Source organism: Hemitrygon akajei, chromosome 14, assembly GCF_048418815.1.
Source record: "Hemitrygon akajei chromosome 14, sHemAka1.3, whole genome shotgun sequence".
NCBI lineage: Eukaryota > Metazoa > Chordata > Chondrichthyes > Myliobatiformes > Dasyatidae > Hemitrygon > Hemitrygon akajei.
In genome coordinates, this window is record NC_133137.1 from 69,599,850 (window position 1) to 69,622,291 (window position 22,442).

Genomic DNA, 22,442 nt, shown 5'->3' on the forward strand with positions numbered 1-22,442 from the left:
GTAGGGAGTTTAAAAGAAGCCTAATGACCTGAGGGAAGAATCTGGATCTATCCTGACCATTTTTGCTTTTATGCATCGTAGTCTCCTGCCTGATGGTAGAAAGTCAAAGAGAATGCTGGATGGATGGGTGGGATCCTTGATAATACTGAGGGTCCTGCATACTGATAAATGTTTCTGATGGACAGCGGAAGTATTAAAAGAAAAACTAAAATGTATATTTTATTTGCGAGGTTATTTGCAAAAATGGGCTGCTATTACCACTTATTGTCCATTGTTGAAGCTTATTATAACCTTTATTTCTTCAGGAACAAATGTTTCAGCTATTGGATGCCATGTTTGAAAGATTTGTTGAAGTGGGGGAACACGTGATTGATCAAGGAGATGATGGTGATAACTTCTATGTAATTGAAAGGTAGTTTCTAATTTTATTATATTCTGAATGTAGTTTGTAAAAATAAAATATTTCATTGAGATTGATGAGAACAAAGAGTTTATGATTTTCCTTTAGCAAGGTGAAGCTGTCATTTGGGAGGTTGTTTCATTTGCCTGCATTTCTACAGTAGAGGTTTTCCTGAGATCAGACCCATTGGTCACCACCATTCTTGCCCTTAACTTTTCTCTCCAGCATCTAATGGCATGAATTGATAATTGGCACTCATTCAGTTTATTGAATTCAATGAATTCTCTTGAACTTATTATGAAGGTGCAAGAAGGAAAATACTCAGGTGAGGTCGGGCACAATTGCAGCCAAGATGATTTTACCTGCAAATATTTGTTTGTTTAATTATTGAGATAAAGCATGGAATAGGCCCTTCCAGACTTTTGAGCCCCGACGCCCAGTAACCCCCGATTTACCCCTAGTCTAACCACAGGACAATATACAATGACCAATTAACCTGCCAACCAGTACATCTTTACACCGTGGGAGGAAACCAGAGCACCTGGAGGAAACCTACGTGGTCATAGGGAGAACATATAAACTTCTTGCAGGCAGCAGTGGGAATGGAACCCTAGTCACCTGTACCGTAAACCATTGTGCTAACCACTACGCTACTGTGCTGCCCTAATTAAATGAGCAGAATCTACTTTTTTATATCCAGAGCTTGTTAGTCCTTGTAGCAATGTGATTTTGTGATGAATTTATGAAAAATTAATGGCAGGATTACAAACACCAGGAATATTTAAGCTACAAGTTTGCCTGAGTTCATTCAGCAATTCTTGCATCCTGTCTTTTATTTTCCTCTAACAGTCTTCAAAGATTCAAAGTACATCTATTATCAAAATAGGTATAAATTGTACAACCTTGAGATTTGTCTGCTTATAGGCAGCCACAAAGCTAGAAACTCGAAGGAGCCCAATTTAAAAAGAAAGACCCACACCCAATGAGCAGAGAAAGAAAAAACACAATGATGCAAACAACAAGAGCAAGCAATGGCACTCCGAACCAAATTGTGTCCTTCGATCTGAATCTCTGGAGCAGCCCAGAGTAGGCTCAGAGCCTTGGTCTCAGTTCACCATATAGCGGGGCAAATCGCTGCAAAGCTCACAGACATGAAGCACTGCAGCTGGGGCAATCTCACAGCCTCAGCGCTGTGGAGAGAGAACAGAACATAGCAGGAGAGCGAGGGAAATTGGCCGAAACCTCACCTCGCCTCCGGTCCCTACACTCTGCCTTCCGTGTGTGTGTGTGTGTGTGTGTGTGTGTGTGTGTGTGTGTGTGTGTGTGTGTGTGTGTGTGTGTGTGTGTGTGTGTGTGTGTGTGTGTGTGTGTGTGTGTGTGTGTGTGTGTGTGTGTGTGTGTGTGTGTGTGTGTGTGTCACATAGATGATAGAAAAATGGAGAGCAAGGTAGGAGAGGAGGGTTAGGTTGTTCTTAAAGTAGGTTATAAAGTCGGCTGAAGGGTCTGTACATGTGTTTTATGTACATTATAATATACAACAGTGTTACACAGGATATATTATGTATTCTGTTAATGTTAATTGTGCCCTTCCATCACCTTTTTTATCTTTTAACATAACATTTTATATCTGGGATCTAAACTGTCAGGATGCCATCTGCTTGCAGTGTACACTGATTTACTGTGGAATGTTCAAAGTTCAAAAGTTTAAAGTAACTTTTATTATCAGAGTACATGCATGTCACCACATACAACCCTGAGATTCTTTCCCCCCATTCCCCCCCCCCCCCCCCGGGCATACTCAGCAAATCTATAGAACAGTAACTGTGAACAGAATCAATGAAAGAGCAAGAGCATGGAAGACAACAAACTGTGTAAATGCAAATATAAATAAATAGCAATAAATAACAAGCATGAAATAACAAGATAAAGAGTCGTTAAAATGAGATCATTGGTGGTGGGAACATCTCAATAGATGAGTGATTTGTTCAAGAGCCTGATGGCTGAGGGTTAGTAACTGTTCTTGAACCTGGTGCTCCGAGACCTGAGGCTCTTGTACCTTTTTTCCTGATGGTAGCAGTGAGAAAAGAGCCTGGCTTGTGTGATGAGGATTTTTGATGGTGCTGCCTTTCTGTGCCAGCATTTCATGTAGATGTGCCTGATGCACCATCAATAACTCACACTGAGACTTAGGAAGCGAGATATCGGCTTTTATTGACTGGAAGAATAAACAACACTACATCCTGGGGAAAATGAGGGAGAGCAGCAGCCCACAGTCGCCTTTATACAGGGGTCTGTGGGAGGAGCCACAGGAGCAGTCAGACAGGGGTCTGTGGGAGGAGCCACAGGAGCAGTCAGCAGGGTCTGTGGGAGGAGCCACAGGAGCAGTCAGACAGGTATATCTAGTTCACCATAGTGCCCAATGGACAGGAGGGGTTAACCCCTGATGCACTGGGCCAAATCCACCATGTTTTGTAGGGTTTTTCATTCAAAGGCATCGGTGTTCCCCTACCAATCTGTAATGCAGCCTATCAATCGTGTATTCAAGGACTACCCTTTGTCTTGAGAAGATCTTATAATGTTTCTGTTTATATCTCACTCAACTGGTGTTTTGCCTGTCCAAAACTGAGTTCAAGAATGCAGGCTAGTGGCAACACAATAAGACCCTGAAAATCTGGCATGCTTGAAACCTTTATGCTATGACAGATTTTCTACATGTGTGGATTTTTTTCCCCAACATGCTTTTAGTTCAGTTCATTTCAGATGGTACATAGTATTATAAATTTTTTTTGGATAAACTAGCTGAATTGAAAGGGAATGCTGAACACCGGCAGATGAGCCAGATGCTGAATAACCGGGATTTCCAAATAGTTGATGAGAGGATTATCTGAGATTTACTGTACTAGGGAGGTATTTTATTGGTGGTACCAATATTGTATCAAATAGTAAAGCACTAAAACAAGTGGATTATAAAGGATCCTTGGGTCATTATTTTGGAAAAGAGCAGGAGTTTTTATCTCAAAATCAACATTGTTAGATAAGATAATGTGAATGTCCATGAGAGCTCGCTGTGGAATGTATGTATTATGGCATTAAAGATGATACTGCATTGAGATACCCTGAAATTCTGAAGGGCGTTGTGGAAAGGTAATTATGTTTTTGATTCACATTTAAAGCATTTTTGAGAATGGATATTAGGAATCTATTTTCCTTGACTGCAAGGTATAGAAAAGGGAGTCTGGGGTAGAAATTTGCCTGTCAGTAAATGTGCACACATAGCGGTTTATTTGTTCATGCAATATTGGATAATGCTAGCACTCTGGCACTTTTGCTTCATATTGGTTGACCATGTCAGAAAGCGTTTGGGGAAGTTGAACAACATTAATGGGTAACACCAACTCTGATTTCCTTGAAATACAATATGCAACAATATACATAATATTTTTAGCTCTGTTAGATTTTTAACAATGTTTGTTAACAGATATCTGCCATTAATGATCTGTTTCAATGAGATATTCCAGTTTGATATGATCAAAGATGCAATGTAACCTCTTATCATGTGAAATAAATTTATTTTCAGTTTCATATCTGTCTTGCACCATAAGACATAGGAGCAGATTGAGGCCATTTGGCCCATTGAGTCCACTCCATTATTCCATCATGGCAGATTTATTATGCTTCTCAACCCCGTTCTCCTGCCTTCTCTCTGTAACCTTTGACACCCTTATTAATCAAGAACCCAGCAATCTCTGCTTTAAATTGATTGAATTATTAGGCCTCCACAGCTGTCTGTTGGAATGAATTCCACAGATTCACCGCTCTCGGGCTAAAGAAATTCCTCTTCATCTTTGTTCTAAAGAGTAGTGCCTCTATTCAGCGGGCATGCCCTCTGTTCCGAGACTAACCCATTATAGGAACCATTCTCTCCACATCCACTCTGTCTAGGCCTTTCAATATTTGATAGGTTGCAATGAGATTCCCCCCCCCCCCCCCACCATTCTTATAAACTCCAGCAAGTACAGGCTCAGAACCATCAAACGTTCCTTGTGTGTTGACCCTTTCATTCCCAAAGTTATTAACGTGAACAACCTCCAGCCTCTCCAATGGCAGCATATTTTTTCTCAGATAAGACTGCTTACAATACTCCAAGTGCACTTTGAGCAATGCCTTATAAAGCTCTGGCATAATTTTTCTGGTTTAATGTCTTCAGAAGATCAGTTAAATATGTATCCTTTGGTTAATCAGTGTATCTATTTGCAAGGGTTTACTTGGAGATTTTGTCAGACACTATTAAAATATTTTAATTTTCTCATCAACTGTGCTGATATAGGCAACTTGTAAATCTTTTGAAGAGCTAATCAACAAGGGGTATAAGGTTGTGCCAATCAAGGAATTAGGGTATAATAGAATAATCTGCATTTCTAAAACAATTGAGTCGTAATCAATTTAAACGTTAAAATTGCTAATATGGACAGGAGGCAGTTGAGAGGTCGAACACCAAAGTTTTATCTTGTGGCAGGGGTTCCCACCCTGGGGTTCATAGACCCCTCGGTTAATGGTAGGGACCCATGGTTGAGAACCCCTGTCTTATGGTATTTAGGGTAATTCTAATTATTTTTGAATCTGATTTGTTTTACTTTTCAGCAATTTAAGCCCTGATTCTTGTATTAAGTACATAACTACCGGTAATTGATTCAGATATTAGTTCTAAACTCTGATTTGTGCCAATAGGAATACATGCATAAATTTTTAAAAATGTAGAATCTCTAGAGATCTATAAGAGAATTCTAGGGTGCCTAAGACCAATATTCTAAGACACCCTAGAATTTTCTGCTGTGGTTTTTAGATGGAATGGTCTCCTAAGTGCCCTGATCTCAACATCACTGAGGCCGTCTGGGATTACCTGGAGAGACTGAAGCAAGCGAAGCAGCTAACGTCTGCAGCAAAACTGTGGCAAATTCTCCAAGTCGCTTGCCTAGCCGGTGTGCTTATAAAACTGCATAACACTGTTGCACTAGATGAAGTTTTGATGAAGTTTTAAAGGCAAAGGGTGGTCACACCAAATATTGATTTGATTTAGTTTTTTTTATTGTTAACTGTTCTTTATAATTTTTTGCTATTTAGAAACTTTTCATGTTTTTAGTGTATTCATTTTGTAGTCTTTTTATGTGCCTAAGATGTTTGCACCGTACTGTGTGTCTGTCTGTCTACAGATTGTGCCACGATGTCAACTGATATATATAATAAGAATAAAGCACCACTCGAACCTAAATCAGCAAACAAGAGTTAGATTGCCATTTACGTATTTTGATATCTATATATATTCCTCCTATCCGTCTTGAAAAAATAAACAGACATTATTGGAACATGACCCAGAAAATTATACTGGGGGAAATTGCAGCTTTATTGTAGTCTATAGTATTCTGTGAACAGGCTTCAGATTAATATAGCTGTAACTAAGACCATCTGGAAAACTAACAGCATGAATGTTTCTGCCTAAAGTTTTCGTGCAACTGTGAGAAAATCATACTTTTATTAGTTGGTGTGGCTTTCATTAATTAAAACTTCACTGACCCAGTTGTGTCTGGTTTTGTTGTCATACCTGTTGATGCATTGACCTCTGAATCTCCCAAAGTGGAAACACAAGAGACTGCAGATGCTGGAAATCTGGCGCAACACTTAAAATCCTGGACAAACCTTGTGGGTCAGGCAGTATCCATGGAGGAATATAAACAGTTAAGATTTGGATCAAGACAATAGACAGTAGATGCAGGGGTAGGCCATTCAGCCCTTCTAGCCAGCACCGCCATTCACTGTGATCATGGCTGATCATACACAATCAGTACCCTGTTCCTGCCCTCTCCCCATATCCCTTGACCCCGCTATCTATAAGAGCTCTATCTAACTCTCTCTTGAAAGCATCCAGAGAATTGACCTCCACTGCCTTCTGGGGCAGAGCATTCCACATATCCACCACACTCTGGGTGAAAAAGTTTTTCCCGCATCTCTCTTCTAAATGGCCTACCCCTTATTCTTAAACTGTGGCCTCTAGTTCTGTACTCTCCCATCAGCGGGAACATGCTTCCTGCCTCCAGCGTGTCCAATCCCTTAATAATCTTATATGTTTCAATCAGATCCCCTCTCATCCTTCTAAATTCCAATGTATATAAGCCCAGTCGCTCCAATCTTTCAACATATGACAGTCCCTCCATTCCGGGAATTAACCTTGTGAACCTACGCTGCACTCCCTCAATAGCAAGAATATCCTTCCTCAAATTTGGAGACCAAAGCTGCACACAATACTCCAGGTGGGGTCTCACCAGGGCCCTGTACAGCTGCAGAAGGACCTCTTTACTCCTATACTCAATTCCTCTTGTTATAAAGGCCAGCATGCCATTAGCTTTCTTCACTGCCTGCTGTACCTGCATGCTTGCTTTCATTGACTGATGTACAAGAACACCTAGATCTCATTGTACTTCCCCTTTTCCTAACTTGACTCCATTTAGATAGTAATCTGCCTTCCTGTTCTTGCCACCAAAGTGGATAACCTCACATTTATCCACATTAAACTGTATCTGCCGTACATTCGCCCACTCACCTAGCCTGTCCAAGTCACCCTGTATTCTCATAACATCCTCCTGACATTTCACACTGCCACCCAGCTTTGTGTCATTGGCAAATTTGCTAATGTTACTTTTAACCCCTTCATCTAAATCATTAATGTATATTGTAAACAGCTGCGGTCCCAGCACCGAACCTTGCGGTACCCCACTGGTCATATCCTGCTGTTCCGAAAGGGACCCTTCAAATTCCTTCTTCACACCCTTCATCAGGACTGGAAGGATATCCTCCATAGCTGCTGCCTGACCCCTGCTGAGTTTCTGCAGCATTTTGTGCATTGTGGAAGATCATGTGTGGTTGGTGATGTTGACTTGCCTGAAATGGAGGCAGGATTCAAAAACACTGTGTTGGTGCAAATGTTGTAGGGCTATTTGCTCTTTAATTATGGTGATACTTAAGTACAGATTAATCTAACTTTATATTTTACAGGGGAAAATATGATATATTTGTAAGTGTGGATGGCATGCAAAAGTGTGTTGGGACCTATGAGAACCATGGTAGCTTCGGTGAGCTAGCATTAATGTATAATACACCCAGAGCGGCAACCATTATTGCTACCTCCAGTGGAGCACTATGGGGCTTGGTAAGTGTTCAGAATTTGTAAAAATTTGTTTGTGCAGCCCAAGAAAACAGTTAAAATGGGAAATCCTTTGCTTTATTTTGACATAGAACTGGTCATTGAACTAATGGTCAAAAAGGATAAAGCACCACTTAAGAACCTGAATCAGCAAACCAGAGATGCATTGCTACTTGCATGTTTTCTAGTAATTTCGATATTTCTTTATGATGTGCAAGGGCATTTAGTCCATCAGATCTAATGTCCCCCCCCCCCCCGTCAATCCCTCCTGTAACATATTCTCCACCCCACCCCTAATTCTACACTAAAAGAGATCTTACAGTGGCCAATTAACTACTGGGACGTGGAAGGAAATGAGCACCTGGATAAACAATGTGCAGTCATGGGGAGAACTTGTAAATCCTACGCAGACAGTTTCAGAGGTTGGTTTTGTACCCAAGCCCCTGCTGCTGTGCCACAGCCTCTACTGGCTCAGCCATTATGTCACTTGGTGTGTAAACTTTCATTTCTGGTATCATTCCAGTTGATCTTCTCAGCACTTTCTTCATTACCTCGATATGTTTTTTAAAAAAAATACTTGGGGGGGGGGGTTTAGAACTGCACATAGTTCTTTAAGTACATAAGGTTTGGTACAGTTTTAGCTTTCATGTGTTCATTCTGTGGCATGTTGTATGATGCGGACGATCGTAGTCTTTCCATGATCACGATTGTTCTAGGCATATTTGTCTACAGAAGTGGTTTGCCATTGCCTTCTGGGCAAGATGGGTGACCACAGCCGAGACTGTCTGGTGTCAGTGGTAGCTTAACCAGGACTTGTGATATGCACCAGATGCTCATATGACCATCCAGCACCGGCTCTCATGGCTACACATGACCCTGATCAGGGGGCTAAGCAGGTGCTACAACTTGCCCAAGGGTGACCCACAAGCTAGTGGAGAGAAGGAGCACCTTCCACCTTTGGTAGAGGCTCATCTCCACCCAGTCATCCAAAATTTTAGCATTACGTCCTAATTTTCCCTCCAGAAATGTATGTTGCTACTCACTTTGCATTTTTTACATAACTTTCCATATCTGTGGCACAATATTTCAGTGATCCTTTTGTTCCTTTCTCATGTGATTTTAAACTACACCTGTTAATCATTTGCCCATTCTGTCTGTTCATCTGTATCCTTTGTTTTCAGTCTTCCTCAGCATTAATTATTTTGCACCACCTTGTCCTGTCCCCACAAGTTTGCTTGCAAATTTGCGAGCAAGAAAATTGAACTTTTAAAGGAAATGAGCATTTTCTCATCAAAGAATCAGGGCTTAGAAGGGAAATTCGGGAAGGTGAAATGAAAGTAATTGAACATTGAAAAACAGATGAAAAGCAATTCAGATAATGGACAGGATTGCATTGACAGCTAAGCATCAGTTCCATCATGAACCACTGGCTGCCTGTAGTGTAGGTGCATCTGATCGCTTTACTCTGGACACTGGAGAGCCCAGATATATCCTGTAACTTCTGGAGTCAAGGGACTAGCTTCTATGATAAACTACATCAATCAATAAAGATTGTTTCACTGGTTATGGGTGTAGGTTAACCCTTTTCCTCTTGTGCACAACCATATGGTTGACTTTGACATTGATTTTGGGGAAAAAACAGTTGAACAGAGAAAAGGTAGTTCTACTCAACTATTTTTACAACCATGTTGTTAATCTGATATTTTACTCTCTGTTAAAATTATTTCAATGTTACAGAAGTGCAAGTTACAAATGAATATATCTGAAACTGGAACAAAGTTAAACGTGAGATTAGATGAATTGACAATTGGCCATTTTTTTTTCTAGGACAGGACCACATTTCGTAGAATTATTTTGAAGAACAATGCCAAGAAACGGAAATTATATGAAGAATTTGTCAAATCATTGCCACTTCTAAAGTCATTAGAAGTATGGTGCCAAAGTATTTACTGATTCCACATACCAATTAGTCATGTAAATAACTATAATGAACCTGTTAAGTGTTTTCTTCCGTTGTTTAAAATTGTTAGTGTACATGTCCCATAGTTGTGTACAAATTATTAGTTCTGAAAGCACCATCGGTTTACATGTGCTGTCTATTATGTGTTTTTGTGGATAGTACAGAGAGCTGATCAAGCAGTAAAAATGTTAAAAACCTATCCATTTGCTCATAAGGTACTACTGATTAGAAACTTATTGAGAAATTGTGACTGCAGAAAAGTCAATCTTGCTTGTACTTTTGTGAAGAACTTGGATTTATATGCATTTTTGGAATAATGACATTTTGCTTTTTCAAGTTGGGGGAAAGGTTGAAAGTAGTTGATGTATTTGGAACCAAAACGTACAACGATGGAGAACGCATAATTGCTCAGGTGATGAATCCTTATTCCTTATTCCATCTGCTTGATTCTTAAACTGTCAATAATGAGTAAAAAAGATCTTGCACCATTAGCAGAATTATTTTTATGTTAACACTAATCTTAATGCTGATATTTGCTTTATAGTATTTAGTTTTGAGTGGGTAAAGCAGTTTAAACTAGGAATGAAATTTTTGTGGCATTTATGAATGGTACATATTGCAAGTGAGAATGAGAATCTAATGTTGCACTTCTAAGGTAGGAATAGAACACAGATGTTTGAGCCTATGTGTACAGTTGGCACAGTAGCATAGTGGTTAGCACAATGCTTTGCAGTTCAGCTGACCAGGTTTGATACCTGCCGCTGCCTGTAAGGAGTTAGTACATTCACTCCGTGACTGTGTGGGTTGCCTTTGGGAGCTCCGGTTTCTCCCACAGTCCAAAGAATACAAGTTAGTATACTAGTTGGTCATGGTCAATTATCCCATAATTAGGCTAGGAATAAATCGGGGGATTGCTGGGTGGCACAGCTCAAAGTGTGGAAAGGGCCTACACAGCACTGCATCTCAATAAGTAAAGTTTAAAAATCCTCTTTTTTTTTCACCAATGACCTTCTCTTTATCATAATGTTGAAACTGAAGGAGTATATGGGTAGTTAACCTTCATCACAGTTTACCAGATAGTGAAGTTGGAGACGTCAGAGGCTGCTGTTATGTTTTGTAACTCCAAAACATAAAAACTAATAAAAGGAAAGCAAGGGAGTTGGAAATGTGAATCTACCCTCATTTGTACTTGAAATGAGGTGCATAAGTATGATGTGGCAGTGTAATCACCTATGCCATTTACGTACCCCTGCAATACATTATGTAAACAACAAAGAATGCTTTGTCAAAAATATTTACAATATTATACAAATATTACTGAATTATTAAATACATGACACTCCTCTCTGCTTAGCTGTGAACTCCATATCAATATAGAAGGCATCTCAAATTATATACATATATATACAGTATACTGCATATACAACTACTATATAGACATCCACAGCATAGTAAATTTTAAATTGTCCCATTCAGACCTAAGGATTTATTGGTGAGGAAGGAGGCTTTCTTGGTCTTTGTCTTTCCTGACAAGGGAGATCACTCTACCTGGTAGGAGAGACTTGTGGCTGACAAAACAATCTCAGGTTTTGGGGCCTCCTTTGTGGTGATTGCAGGAGTTAACTCATTTAAAATTGGGTCTCATTTATCCTTTCCATGGCACTTGTGTCATCCTCCTCTTTCTTTTCCTTTTTTCTTCTCTCTAGTTTGTGCATCTTGATCTTGGGAAGGTGCATTTAGTTCACTGGGGTATTCTCTTTAGTAATCCTTCTATTGTTCTCTTTTATGATCTGATCTCTCCCCTTTGTTTCTTCATCCACAATGTATGAAAATATCATCTGTTTTCATATCTCCGTTGAATCCTTTCACTTTGCTTTCCAGCTGGGCTTTGGTCTTTTTACAAGCCGCTTTTTGTCTCCCACTTGCACTTCATGCAATAACCTTATTGAATGCAGAATAGATGCTGGTTCTTTATAGTCACAATAGCTGAATGTTTGCAACTTTCCTAAAGCTCCATGAACTCTCTTTCGGTTTAAAATGAAGCAAGATTTCACAAGTAACTACCTGATTAACATATCAGGAAGTTTCTCAGATATGTTGCCTACAAAAGCCGCTGTAGTCGGACCACTGTTTTTGTCGCCTTCATGATCCCTCTGTGCAGCATGGTTCTTCCTTGGTCCAAAATGCTTTCCAGCCAGAGGCACAAAGGCTGGCACCAATATCTGTTGCCCTCTGTTGGGCACTGGTTCATGGTGTACAGCAAGGAGACAGCTGTGGCATCATTCAGTACCTTTCTTGATTTAGTTACAGTTGACTCGATTAAAGGGGATATGACATGCTAATAGTGGATGAATCTCTAATTAAGTTCTAGTTGTCTCAACCAATCATGCCCCTACAATGCTGGCCCTCCTGTTTTTACAACGTACAAGCCCAACGTGGCTTGTTGTTTGTTGTCTCTCACTGTTACAAATGTCAATCCCACGGGAGTTTTTTTTTCCTCCAGTGTAGATTCTCAGTTGAATATCTGCAGGTTTCAGTTCAGTATCTTTGAAATGCCATTCAAACTCATTTTACGGAATGACTGAAACAGCTGAGTTAGTGTCCAATGCCAATTTAATTAATTTGCCAGTCACTTCCTGTGTAAGCCCTATTGCTTGTCAATTGTTAGTTTTCATGTTATGGCTATTTCAATTGCTCCAAAAAACTGCTCAATCCAGTTGGTACACAAAATCCAGTTGTCTGTTGTGTAATCAAATGGGTTAATCTTTCTGATGGAGCCAGCCATTTTTTAAATACATGATTATCATCACCTGCTATTCACTGTTTATGAATCTGTGAATTTGTCTGTTCTCTACCTGTTTGTTTTTAGCTCGACCGTGTCTGTCCCTTCCCAAACAAGCGAGGCGTGTACCTATGACATGGCAGTAAAATGATGTATGCCATTTAGGATACTTTTAGATATAACCCACTATGCATTATGTAAGCACCAAAGAATGCTTAATCAACAATATATTACAATATTACTCAAATATTATGGAAATATTAAATACATAACAGCTGCAGACCCTGGAATCTGGAGCCCAAAAAAAAGCAAATATCTGAGATTCAGGAATTTGGTTGACTCTTGGCAGATGCCATTACGATCTTTAAATTACTTGTCACCGAGCTCTGTATAGCCTTATTTTCTACCGATCAAAAATCATTTTTTAAATCCCCACTGCATCAATGGGGATTTCCCAAAGTTATAAGCTTCCCTTCCCTAGTTTATTTTCATTTTTGATAAAACAAACTTTTCCTGTGAAGTAAGCCAAACATATTTGAATTGTGACTCTAAATCCAGTTTTTAAAAAAATATTCTGAAAATCATTACCAAATAGGAACATTTCTTCTGGACAGTTTACTTGTACTGCCTTGTTTTGAACATTCTTTTAAAGTAAATGTCTTGGAATATTTGCTAATAAAATTAACTCGAGTTTTTATTATACTTCAGGGAGACAAAGCTGATAGCTTTTATATTGTAGAATCTGGAGAAGTCCGGATTACTATGAAGCACAAGGTAAATGAAATTACTTAACTTCATTTGTATTTTTAGATGGTTACATTTTTTTTGCTTGTGTGTGCCTGACTGTGCTATATGTTGAAGATAGGAATATGTTCTGTAGCTCCTACAAATGCAATTTGTTTTCCTGGAGACTTGGCTGATTTGTAGAGGCTGGTGAGAGAAACATCTTGCCCATATTTTAGAATATGGACTATTTTTCACAAGTTGCATGCATTAAGAACAGTGTAATGCAGATAAGATATAATCACTTTGCTGATCTTCAATCAGTTGTTCATTTGTAATACCTCTGATCTATCCAGTTCTCTGCAAGTTGCTATTTTTAATATCCACAGTGAAGCAGTATTCCATGTCTGAGAAAGGGCAAAGAAGATATGTGTTACAAAGCTCAATCATTCACTGCCAGCTAAATTTGCCTCCATCTGTTAAGATGAATTTCTGTATCCCATACAGGGTTGTATATTTGTGGAATTTATTTTGATTTGGGATTAATTATCTAAGATTTTATTTTATCTAATAATTTAACAGAGAAGGGCCTGATGGAATGAGGAGGAATGGAAGAACACATAAAACATTAAAAAACTATGCAAAGATGAAAATTTTGTTTTGGTCATTGGCATTGTACTACAGTAATTATGGAATTCCATTTGTTTGCCAAATCCGGGCCTGTAAAAATTGAGAGGAGGGTTTTCTTTTTATGTTCTAAAGACATTCAGTGTGAAATGAGTGTGAAGAGAAAGAAGATAGTTAAGAACAATGTTGGGCCCTTGAAGAATGAATTGGGTGAAATTGTAATGGGAAACAGAGAAATGGCAGAAGAATTTAATGAGTACTTTAGATCTGTTTTCACTAAGGAAGACACAAGCAATCTCCCAGATGTATGGATGGGCCAAGGACATAGATAGGGTAACAGAGGAAATGAAACAGATTGACATTAGGAAGGAAACGGTGATGAGAAGACTGATGGGACTGAAGGCTGACAAATCCCCAGGTCCAGATGGTCTGCATCTTAGGGTACTAAAGGAGGTGGCCCTGGAAATTGCGGATGCATTGGTAATCATTTTCCAATGTTCCTTAGATTCAGGATCAGTTCCTGAGGATTGGAGAATGGCTAATGTTATCCCACTTTTTAAGTAAGGAGGGAGGGAGAAAACAGAGAACTATTGACCTGTCAGCCTGACATCGGTGGTGGGGAAGATGCTAGAGTCCATTATTAAGAATGAAATAGTGGCATATCTAGATAGCAGTGTTAGGATTGGGCCGAGCCAGCATGGATTTACCAAGGGTAAATCATGCTTGACTAATCTGTTGGGGTTTTTCGAGGATGTAACCAGGAAGTTAGACGGGGGAGATCCAGTGGATGTAGTGTACCTCGATTTTCAGAAGGCATTTGATAAGGTCCCACATAGGAGATTGGTGGGTAAAATCAAAGCTCAGGGCATCGGGGGGAAGACATTGACATGGATAGGAAACTGGTTGGCAGATAGAAAGCAAAGGGTAGCGGTGAATGGGTGTTTCTCAGAATGGCAGGTGGTGACTAGTGGGGTGCCACAGGGCTCGGTATTGGGACCACAGCTGTTTACAATTTACGTCAATGATTTGGATGGAGGCATTGAAAATAACATCAGCAAATTTGCTGATGATACTAAGCTGGGTGGCAGTGTGACATGTGATGAGGATGTTAGGAGAATTAAGGGTGACTTGGATAGGCTGGGTGAGTGGGCAGATACTTGGCAGATGACGTTTAATGTGAATAAGTGTGAGGTTATCCACTTTGGGAGTAAGAACAGGAAGGCAGATTATTATCTGAACGGTGTAGAGTTAGGTAAGGGAGAAATACAAAGAGATCTAGGAGTCCTTGTTCATCAGTCACTGAAGGTGAATGAGCAAGTGCAGCAGGCAGTGAAGAAGGTTAATGGAATGTTGGCCTTTATTACAAAGGGAATTGAGTACAAGAGCAAGGAAATCCTCTTGCATTTGTACAGAGCCCTGGTGAGACCACACCTGGAGTATTGTGTACAGTTTTGGTCTCCAGGGTTAAGGAAGGACATCCTGGCTGTAGAGGAAGTGCAGCGTAGATTCACGAGGTTAATTCCTGGGATGTCTGGACTGTCTTATGCAGAGAGGTTAATGAGAGACTGGGCTTGTACACGCTGGAATTAAGGAGATTGAGAGGGGATCTGATTGAAACATATAAGATTATTAAGGGATTGGACAAGATAGAGGCAGGAAATATGTTCCAGCTGCTGGGAGAGTCCAGTACCAGAGGGCATGGTTTGAGAATAAGGGGTAGGTCATTTAGGACAGAGTTAAGGAAGAACTTCTTCTCCCAGAGAGTTGTGGGGGTCTGGAATACACTGCCTCGGAAGGTAGTGGAGGCCAATTCTCTGGATGCTTTCAAGAAGGAGCTAGATAGGTATCTTATGGATAGGGGAATCAAGGGATATGGGGACAAGGCAGGAACCGGGTATTGATAGTAGTTGATCAGCCATGATCTCAAAATGGCGGTGCAGGCTCAAGGGGCCGAATGGTCTACTTCTGCACCTATTGTCTATCGAATCTTTAACTAGATAGGGGTGGGCTTGAGATTCTGAGTAAAGCACTGTGGTTTTCACTGCAGGCAAAGTTGATGCTCCAGGATTAGCATATGAAGTAGTTTTCAAAGTAAATTATTTGCACCGCTGTCATGATACCCTTTGATCTGTTATTTTACTGGACAAAAAATGAACTGGTTAATGCTTGTATTAAGAATGCACAGCAGTGTTGTATCTTGGGGTGATCCTCTGCAGTGACGTTTTAAACTGAGTTAATTTTCAACAAAATTTGCAGTTAAACACGTAGCAGATACTGGAATTCTGAAATTGGAAAATATTGGGTGTCATGCAAGCCAGGCCCACCTTCAGAAAGTTCGGAGTTTTAGAGTAGAGTACCTTGCCAATACACAGCACTCCCTGTCATTAAGCACATTTACGTGGAGTGCTGCCACAAGAAAGCAGCATCCATCATCAAAGATTTCTACCATACAGGCATGCCTTCTTCTTAAAGCTAGCATTGGGCAGGAGGTGCAGAAACCACACCAACAGGTTCAGGAACAGTCATTACTCTATAACCAACGGGCTCTGGTTCTGACCTGGATGACTTTAATCACTGCTGCTCTGACCTGATTCTGCAACCTACAGACTCTTTACAACTGATGTTCTCGGTCTTTTTTTCGCACAGTGTGTCTTCATTTGCAGATTGGTTGTTTGTCAGTCTTTGGTTATCTATAGTTTTGCTTAAATTCAATTGTTCTTTGGAATGTCTGCAAGTAAACGAATCTCAAGATTTTGGTAACTTATAGGTACTTTGATAATAAATTTACTTTGAGTTGTTTGAACTTTTAAGCATACTTTGATAAAGATCCATTTTATTGTAGCATGTACAATACAACTGATATTCATCTTCTCCAGATACTCATGAAGTACTGAAAAACCATGGGAAGTCATTGGAACAAATAGATATCAACCCCCCCCCCCCGCATGAAAAGGATAAAGAACACCCTGAAACCCTATACCCCCATCCCTCCCTCATACAAAAAAACTAAGAGATCTTGTGCGTGAAGAATGGCAGTGAGATCATCAAGTCCCAAACCCCTCCCCTGCATAAAAGCTAACAGATCACTCAGTTGGAAAAGGGTGGCTAGAACATCAAAAACTGCCAACCAGCAACAAGAAAGAAAACACAGAAAACAAAGAGAACAATATAAACTATAGTCCAATAATCCTTAGAATTTCAAAAACATCCCCTCCCCATCAAAATTGAGGAGAGCGGCTGCTCGAACTCAGTCCTTCTGTGAAGAGCAGCCATCGTGCCAATGGCATATAGCCTTCTGAATGCTACCAACCGCCATCGACCCATGGCCTCCACTGCATCTGACTTCCACCGCATTCCATCTTCGAAATGGAGTCGATTGCCATCTTCTCCACGAGGCAGCTCATGATTGCGGACCTCTCTGGGGATGGCAGAATGCTACATTATTTGATCAAACGCCACACTGCACATCACGGATTCCAACAGTTTCCAAAATACAATCCAGAGAAAAAGAATAAGCAGAAGGTGTAGAAAAAGTGAAATAATAGAAGAGATTGGCTATCTGAAAGATGTCATCTGAGGAATCGTTCACTTGTACTGTTTTGACAGGGTGTTACCTAACTTTAAATTCCTTGGCATTGTCCTATCAGAAGATCTGTCTTGGGACCAGAATATAAGTGCCATCACAGAGAAGACACAACACCTCTACTTTCCTAGTGGTTTGCATAGAATTGGTCTGTCACCTAAAACTTCAACAAACTTGTATAGATGCACAGTGGAGATTATCCTAACTGGTTGCATCACGGCTTGTCATGGAAACACCAATGCCTAGGAATGAAAAGGTCTGCAGAAATTGGTGGAACAGTCTAGACTATCACAGGCAAAACCCTCCCCACCACTGACCACATTAACAAGGAGCGCTGCCACAAGAAAGCAGCATCTATCATCAGCTGCCCCACTATTCAAACTGTGCTCATATCTCACTACTACCATTGGGCAGGAGATACAGGAGCCTTGGGTCCTACACTATTAGGTTCAAGAACAGTTAATACCCTTCAACCATCAGACTCCTGAACCGACAAAAGATAATTTCACTCAACTGATTCCACAACCTACAGACTCCCTTTCACTCTACAATTCATGTCCTCAGGATTATTTGTTTATTTTTAATTTGCACAATTTGTCATCTTTTGCACTTTGGTTGTTTGTAAGTCTTCGTTTATGTATAGTTTTTCATAAATTCTGTTGTATTTCTTCAGTTTTCTCTAAGTATTTGTGTGGTGACTTTGATTAATGAATGTACTTACTTGCCTAAATATTGCTCCAACTGCTTTTTTTTGTTTGTTTTTGTTTCAATGATTATAATTACTAATGTACCAAATTTGTATTTGTTTTGTAATCACTTCCTCTTTGTTTTCTTTCAATACAGTCTAAACCTGAGGCAGATGATGCAGTGGAAATAGCACGTTGTTCAAGGGGACAGTATTTTGGAGAACTTGCTTTGGTAGCAAATCAACCACGTGCAGCCTCCGCATTTGCTGCGGGAAGCGTGAAATGTCTAGGTAAAGTTTTTTTTTTCCGGTTTAGTAGGCATTTAAAAATGTTTTTCTTTTGTGGTGGGATGACCTCTGATGCTGTTCACAATGGCGTAAGTAAATTTTTGGTTAGCATGTAACAGGCTTGAAACTTACTGAAATATAATCAAGATGTGTTTCCTCAGATGCTATGCCATATACAGTATATTGGATATACCACTGTTGAAATATCATGCGTAACTCTAGTCTCCATGTTACAAGAAGGCTTGTAAAGGCTTGTAAAGGCTTTGGAGAAGATGCATTTACAGTTCAAAGGATAATACAAAGTGGCATACTCACTCAGTCCAGGATGGGACTCTCAGCAGGATAGGTGGCTACAACATTATTGGTCTTTAAAATTACAATGGGCTGTCAAAGGGTAGGCGTTATTTTTTATTTATTTTATTTAGCGATACAGTGTGGAACTCACCCTTGCGTCCTAACAAGCCACATAGCCCAGCAACCTAACTATTTAACCCTATCTCCATCACAGGACAGTTTACAAGCTTCATTAATATTAGATAGTACCTAGTAAGTCTAATCAAGAAATTAAGTGTAACTTTTTGAACCCAGAGGGTAGTATGGTCGAATTTGGAACTCCCTGGTACCACCCAGAGACCTAAACAATCCCTTTAGGTGTGAGGTTACACCTCTTCCAACCTGGTCTACTTCATTCTAGGCTCACAAAGTAGATTCTCCTGCATTGGAGAAACCAAATATAGACTAGACAACCATTTTCCAGAACACCTACACGTTGTCTGTTATGGCCTTCTGGAGCTGCTGGTTGCGTGTCATTTTAACAAGCCGTGCTCTTTGTCATTTTCATTGTCCAGTCTGATAATACTACCTTCATGTACTTTAATATCCAATTTTATATAGTGCTTGAATCCAATACTTTTAATTATAATCAGTTTCATCTCAATAATTTGCTCAGAAGATGTGTTTTAACTCATTTGCATTGTTGGTGTAATGTGATTACTACTTGCTTATGAAGAGTAATGCCTTTAAAATTAGCATTAAATTAAAATTAATTTGGGTGGGGGATTGGGGTTTGAAGTTAGAGTATTAAATAACCTGTTTATTTTTTTTTTGCTGTAAGGATGTAAATATCTTCAATGCAAAATTAGTATTTTAAATTTCTACATTTCAAATCTGGTTTGTAATTTTAAGAACCGGGAGTTGCAACGAATCTATCTATGAAATATTTCTTCCCTTACGAAGTAGAATCAAGCAGATATGACTAAGGGTGCGCTAACTAACTTCATGCCAGTGATGATCAAATTCTGACTTTTGTGACAGTGTTCCCAGTAACTTTATGATGTACCATTCTGTGATGGCCCAAGTTAATTCTTTGGTATTGCAAGAATCAAGAAATTATTCTATAATTAATGACACTGGCAAAGGGTGTTTTGAGAATATGATGCAGTACTAAAATAGCTGACTTAGGCATGTGACACACTGACATAGGATGATGTAAAAATGTAGTAAAATGGGTTTGTATATTTAAAATAAAAAGTTTTCTTAACACCCATGTAAAATACCATAAAGCCAAAAAGAAAGCTCCGATCAAGGACATCTGAAAAGTAAAAGTGTTATTAATGTTTCCTGTTCATTATATTGACAAATGCAGTCCCATTGCATTCTGATGAACTATAATCTTTCTACCTAGGATACAATCGATTAGATGTGCTTTTAATCTTCAACAAATTAATGCTAATTTACTAATCTTGTACTGCCTGAATTGGATCTCTTAGGATTTGCAAGACCTGCCAACATGAATTTTACTGGAAATCAATCTTTGTTCTTGGCAACTGCTTTCTAAAAGTACTTGAATATAGGATACTATAATGAAGGAAAAGCTAGTATACTAGCTGAATTTTTTTGGACCACACACTAAATGATGGTGGAACGCAGCAGGCCAGGCAGTGTCTATAGGAAGAAGCGCTGTCAATGTTTCGGGCCGAGACCCTTCGTTAGTCCTGACGAAGGGTCTTGGCCCGAAACGTCGACAGCGCTTCTCCCTATAGATGCTGCCTGGCCTGCTGTGTTCCACCAGCATTTTGTGTGTGTTGCTTGAATTTCCAGCATCTGCAGATTTCCTCGTGTTTGAATTTTTTGGATCTGGTTTACTTACTTCACTTTGGATTTGTAATTTATTCTATTCCATTCAAAATTGATTTTTTTTTTACCATCTCAATCTGAATTATTTCAATTCTTAACTGTGACAATTCCTACAATTCAAGAGACTTGATGTTGAAGACAAATAGGTTGTAATGCATATAAACCTCTAATGATAAGAAATGTTAGAAATCTTTGCCCATTTTAATAAGCAGGGTGTTATGTAGTTCCCACTGGCTGAGAGCAAATTGGATCAGCCATGATGAAGAGACAGAGCAGACACAATGGGCCAGATGCCCTAATTCTGCTCCGATGTCTTATGGCTGAAATATGTATGACTTGGGCCACAGCCTTGGATTGTGTTTAGCCCTTTAGGAATGAGAAGATTTTATTTTTCCACTATATTTGAAATGCTCCATTCCAGAGAAATGTGAATGCTCAATGTTTGACAAAGCTTTGCATGAAGAACTTTCAATAGTTAAGGGAATCAAGCAAAACAAATAATTGTGTAGAGAAAATGTAATTGATTTGGAATTCCAGTCAATTTTATTGAATGCTGACATTAGGTTGAACAATACTCTCTCCATCTCTCTCTCATTAGAAAATACACATGCGGATTTCAAAAATCAAGTTAGAGTGCATTTGAGATACCGGCAGTGGCAAATAACCATCTGGGCTCATTTGGAAATTGGAATCCTGGTGCATTCTGTTGATTTGTGATCTTTCATCACAGGTAGACAGTCAGATAGATAGAGTTGCAATGAAAGCTGGCCACTCAATTACTCCCTTAGCTTTGAAACAACCTTTTGAAAATATGCTGGAAAGCTATTTGTCCCATGAGAGCGCACAGGCAAATTTGGGGTGCCTGGGGAAACTTGTTTCTTTGCAGCAACATGTACAACACATTGGAGGAACTCAGTAGGTCGGGCAGCATCCGTGGAAACGAGCAGTCAACGTTTCGGGCTGAGACCCTTCGTCAGGACTGAAGAGGGAGGGGGCAGGGGCCCTATAAAAAAGGTGGGGGGAGGGTGGGAAGGAGAAGGCTGGTCGGTGCCAGGTGAAAAACCAATAAGAGGAAAGATCAAGGGGTGGGGGAGGGAAGCAGAGAAGGGATAGGCAGGAAAGGTGAAGCAGGAATGTAAGGGGAAAGCACTATGGGTAGTAGAAGAAGGCAGAATCATGAGAGAGGTGATAGGCAGCTGGAGGAGGAGGCAGAGTGAAACTGGGATGGGGGTAGGGAGAGGGAGGGAATTACCGGAAGCTGGAGAATTCGATGTTCATACCAAGGGGCTGGAGACTACCCAGACAGTATATGAGGTGTTACTCCTCCGACCTGAGTTTGGCCTCATCATGGCAGTAGAGGAGGCCATGTATGGACATATACAGCTGCTTATCACCTCTCTCATGATTCTGTCTTCTACTATCGATAGTGCTTTCCTTACACTCCTTCTTCACCTTTCCTGCCTATCCCCGCCCTGCTTCCCCTCCCCCACCCCTTGATCTTTCCTCTGATTGGTTTTTCACCTGGCACCTTCCACTCTCCCCCCCCCACCTTCTTTATAGGGCCCCTACCCCCTCCCTTCTTCAGTCCTGACGAAGGGTCTCGGCCCGAAACGTTGACTGCTCGTTTCCACGGATGCTGCCTGACCTGCTGAGTTCCTCCAGCGTGATGTACGTGTTGCTTTGACCACAGCATCTGCAGTGTACTTCGTGGTTGCTCCTTTTCATGTGTACACCCAATGGCCACTTTATTAGGTACACCTTGTAAAAGCAAATATTTAATCAGCAGTCATGTGGTAGCAACTCAATGCATAAAAGTATGCAGATATTCCATTGCTGTTCATCAGAATGGGGAAGAAATATGATTGAAGTGATTTTTGACTGTGGAATGATTGTTGGTGCCAGATAGAGTGGTTTGAGTATCTCAAAAACTGCTGATCACCTGGGCTTTTCACAGTCTTTAGAGAATGGTGCAAAATAAACCAAAAAAGCCCATCCAATAAGTGGGAATTCTGTTGGTAAAAATGCCTTGTTAATGAGAGTGGTCAGAGGAGAATGGTCAGACT

The 22,442-nt window shown here is 40.1% G+C and overlaps 1 protein-coding gene across 1 annotated transcript in view; it reads left to right on the forward strand.

Annotated features, from left to right (window-relative positions):
• The window catches only part of LOC140738673 (cAMP-dependent protein kinase type II-beta regulatory subunit-like), a 104,618-nt gene that overhangs the window by 78,312 nt on the left and 3,864 nt on the right, over window positions 1–22,442 (forward strand). Inside the window, exons 5-10 of the mRNA XM_073066324.1 lie at window positions 306–412; window positions 7,448–7,601; window positions 9,423–9,524; window positions 9,893–9,967; window positions 13,046–13,111; window positions 18,114–18,246. Coding sequence (XP_072922425.1) covers window positions 306–412; window positions 7,448–7,601; window positions 9,423–9,524; window positions 9,893–9,967; window positions 13,046–13,111; window positions 18,114–18,246 — 637 coding nt within the window. The remainder of the gene's footprint in view (window positions 1–305; window positions 413–7,447; window positions 7,602–9,422; window positions 9,525–9,892; window positions 9,968–13,045; window positions 13,112–18,113; window positions 18,247–22,442) is intronic.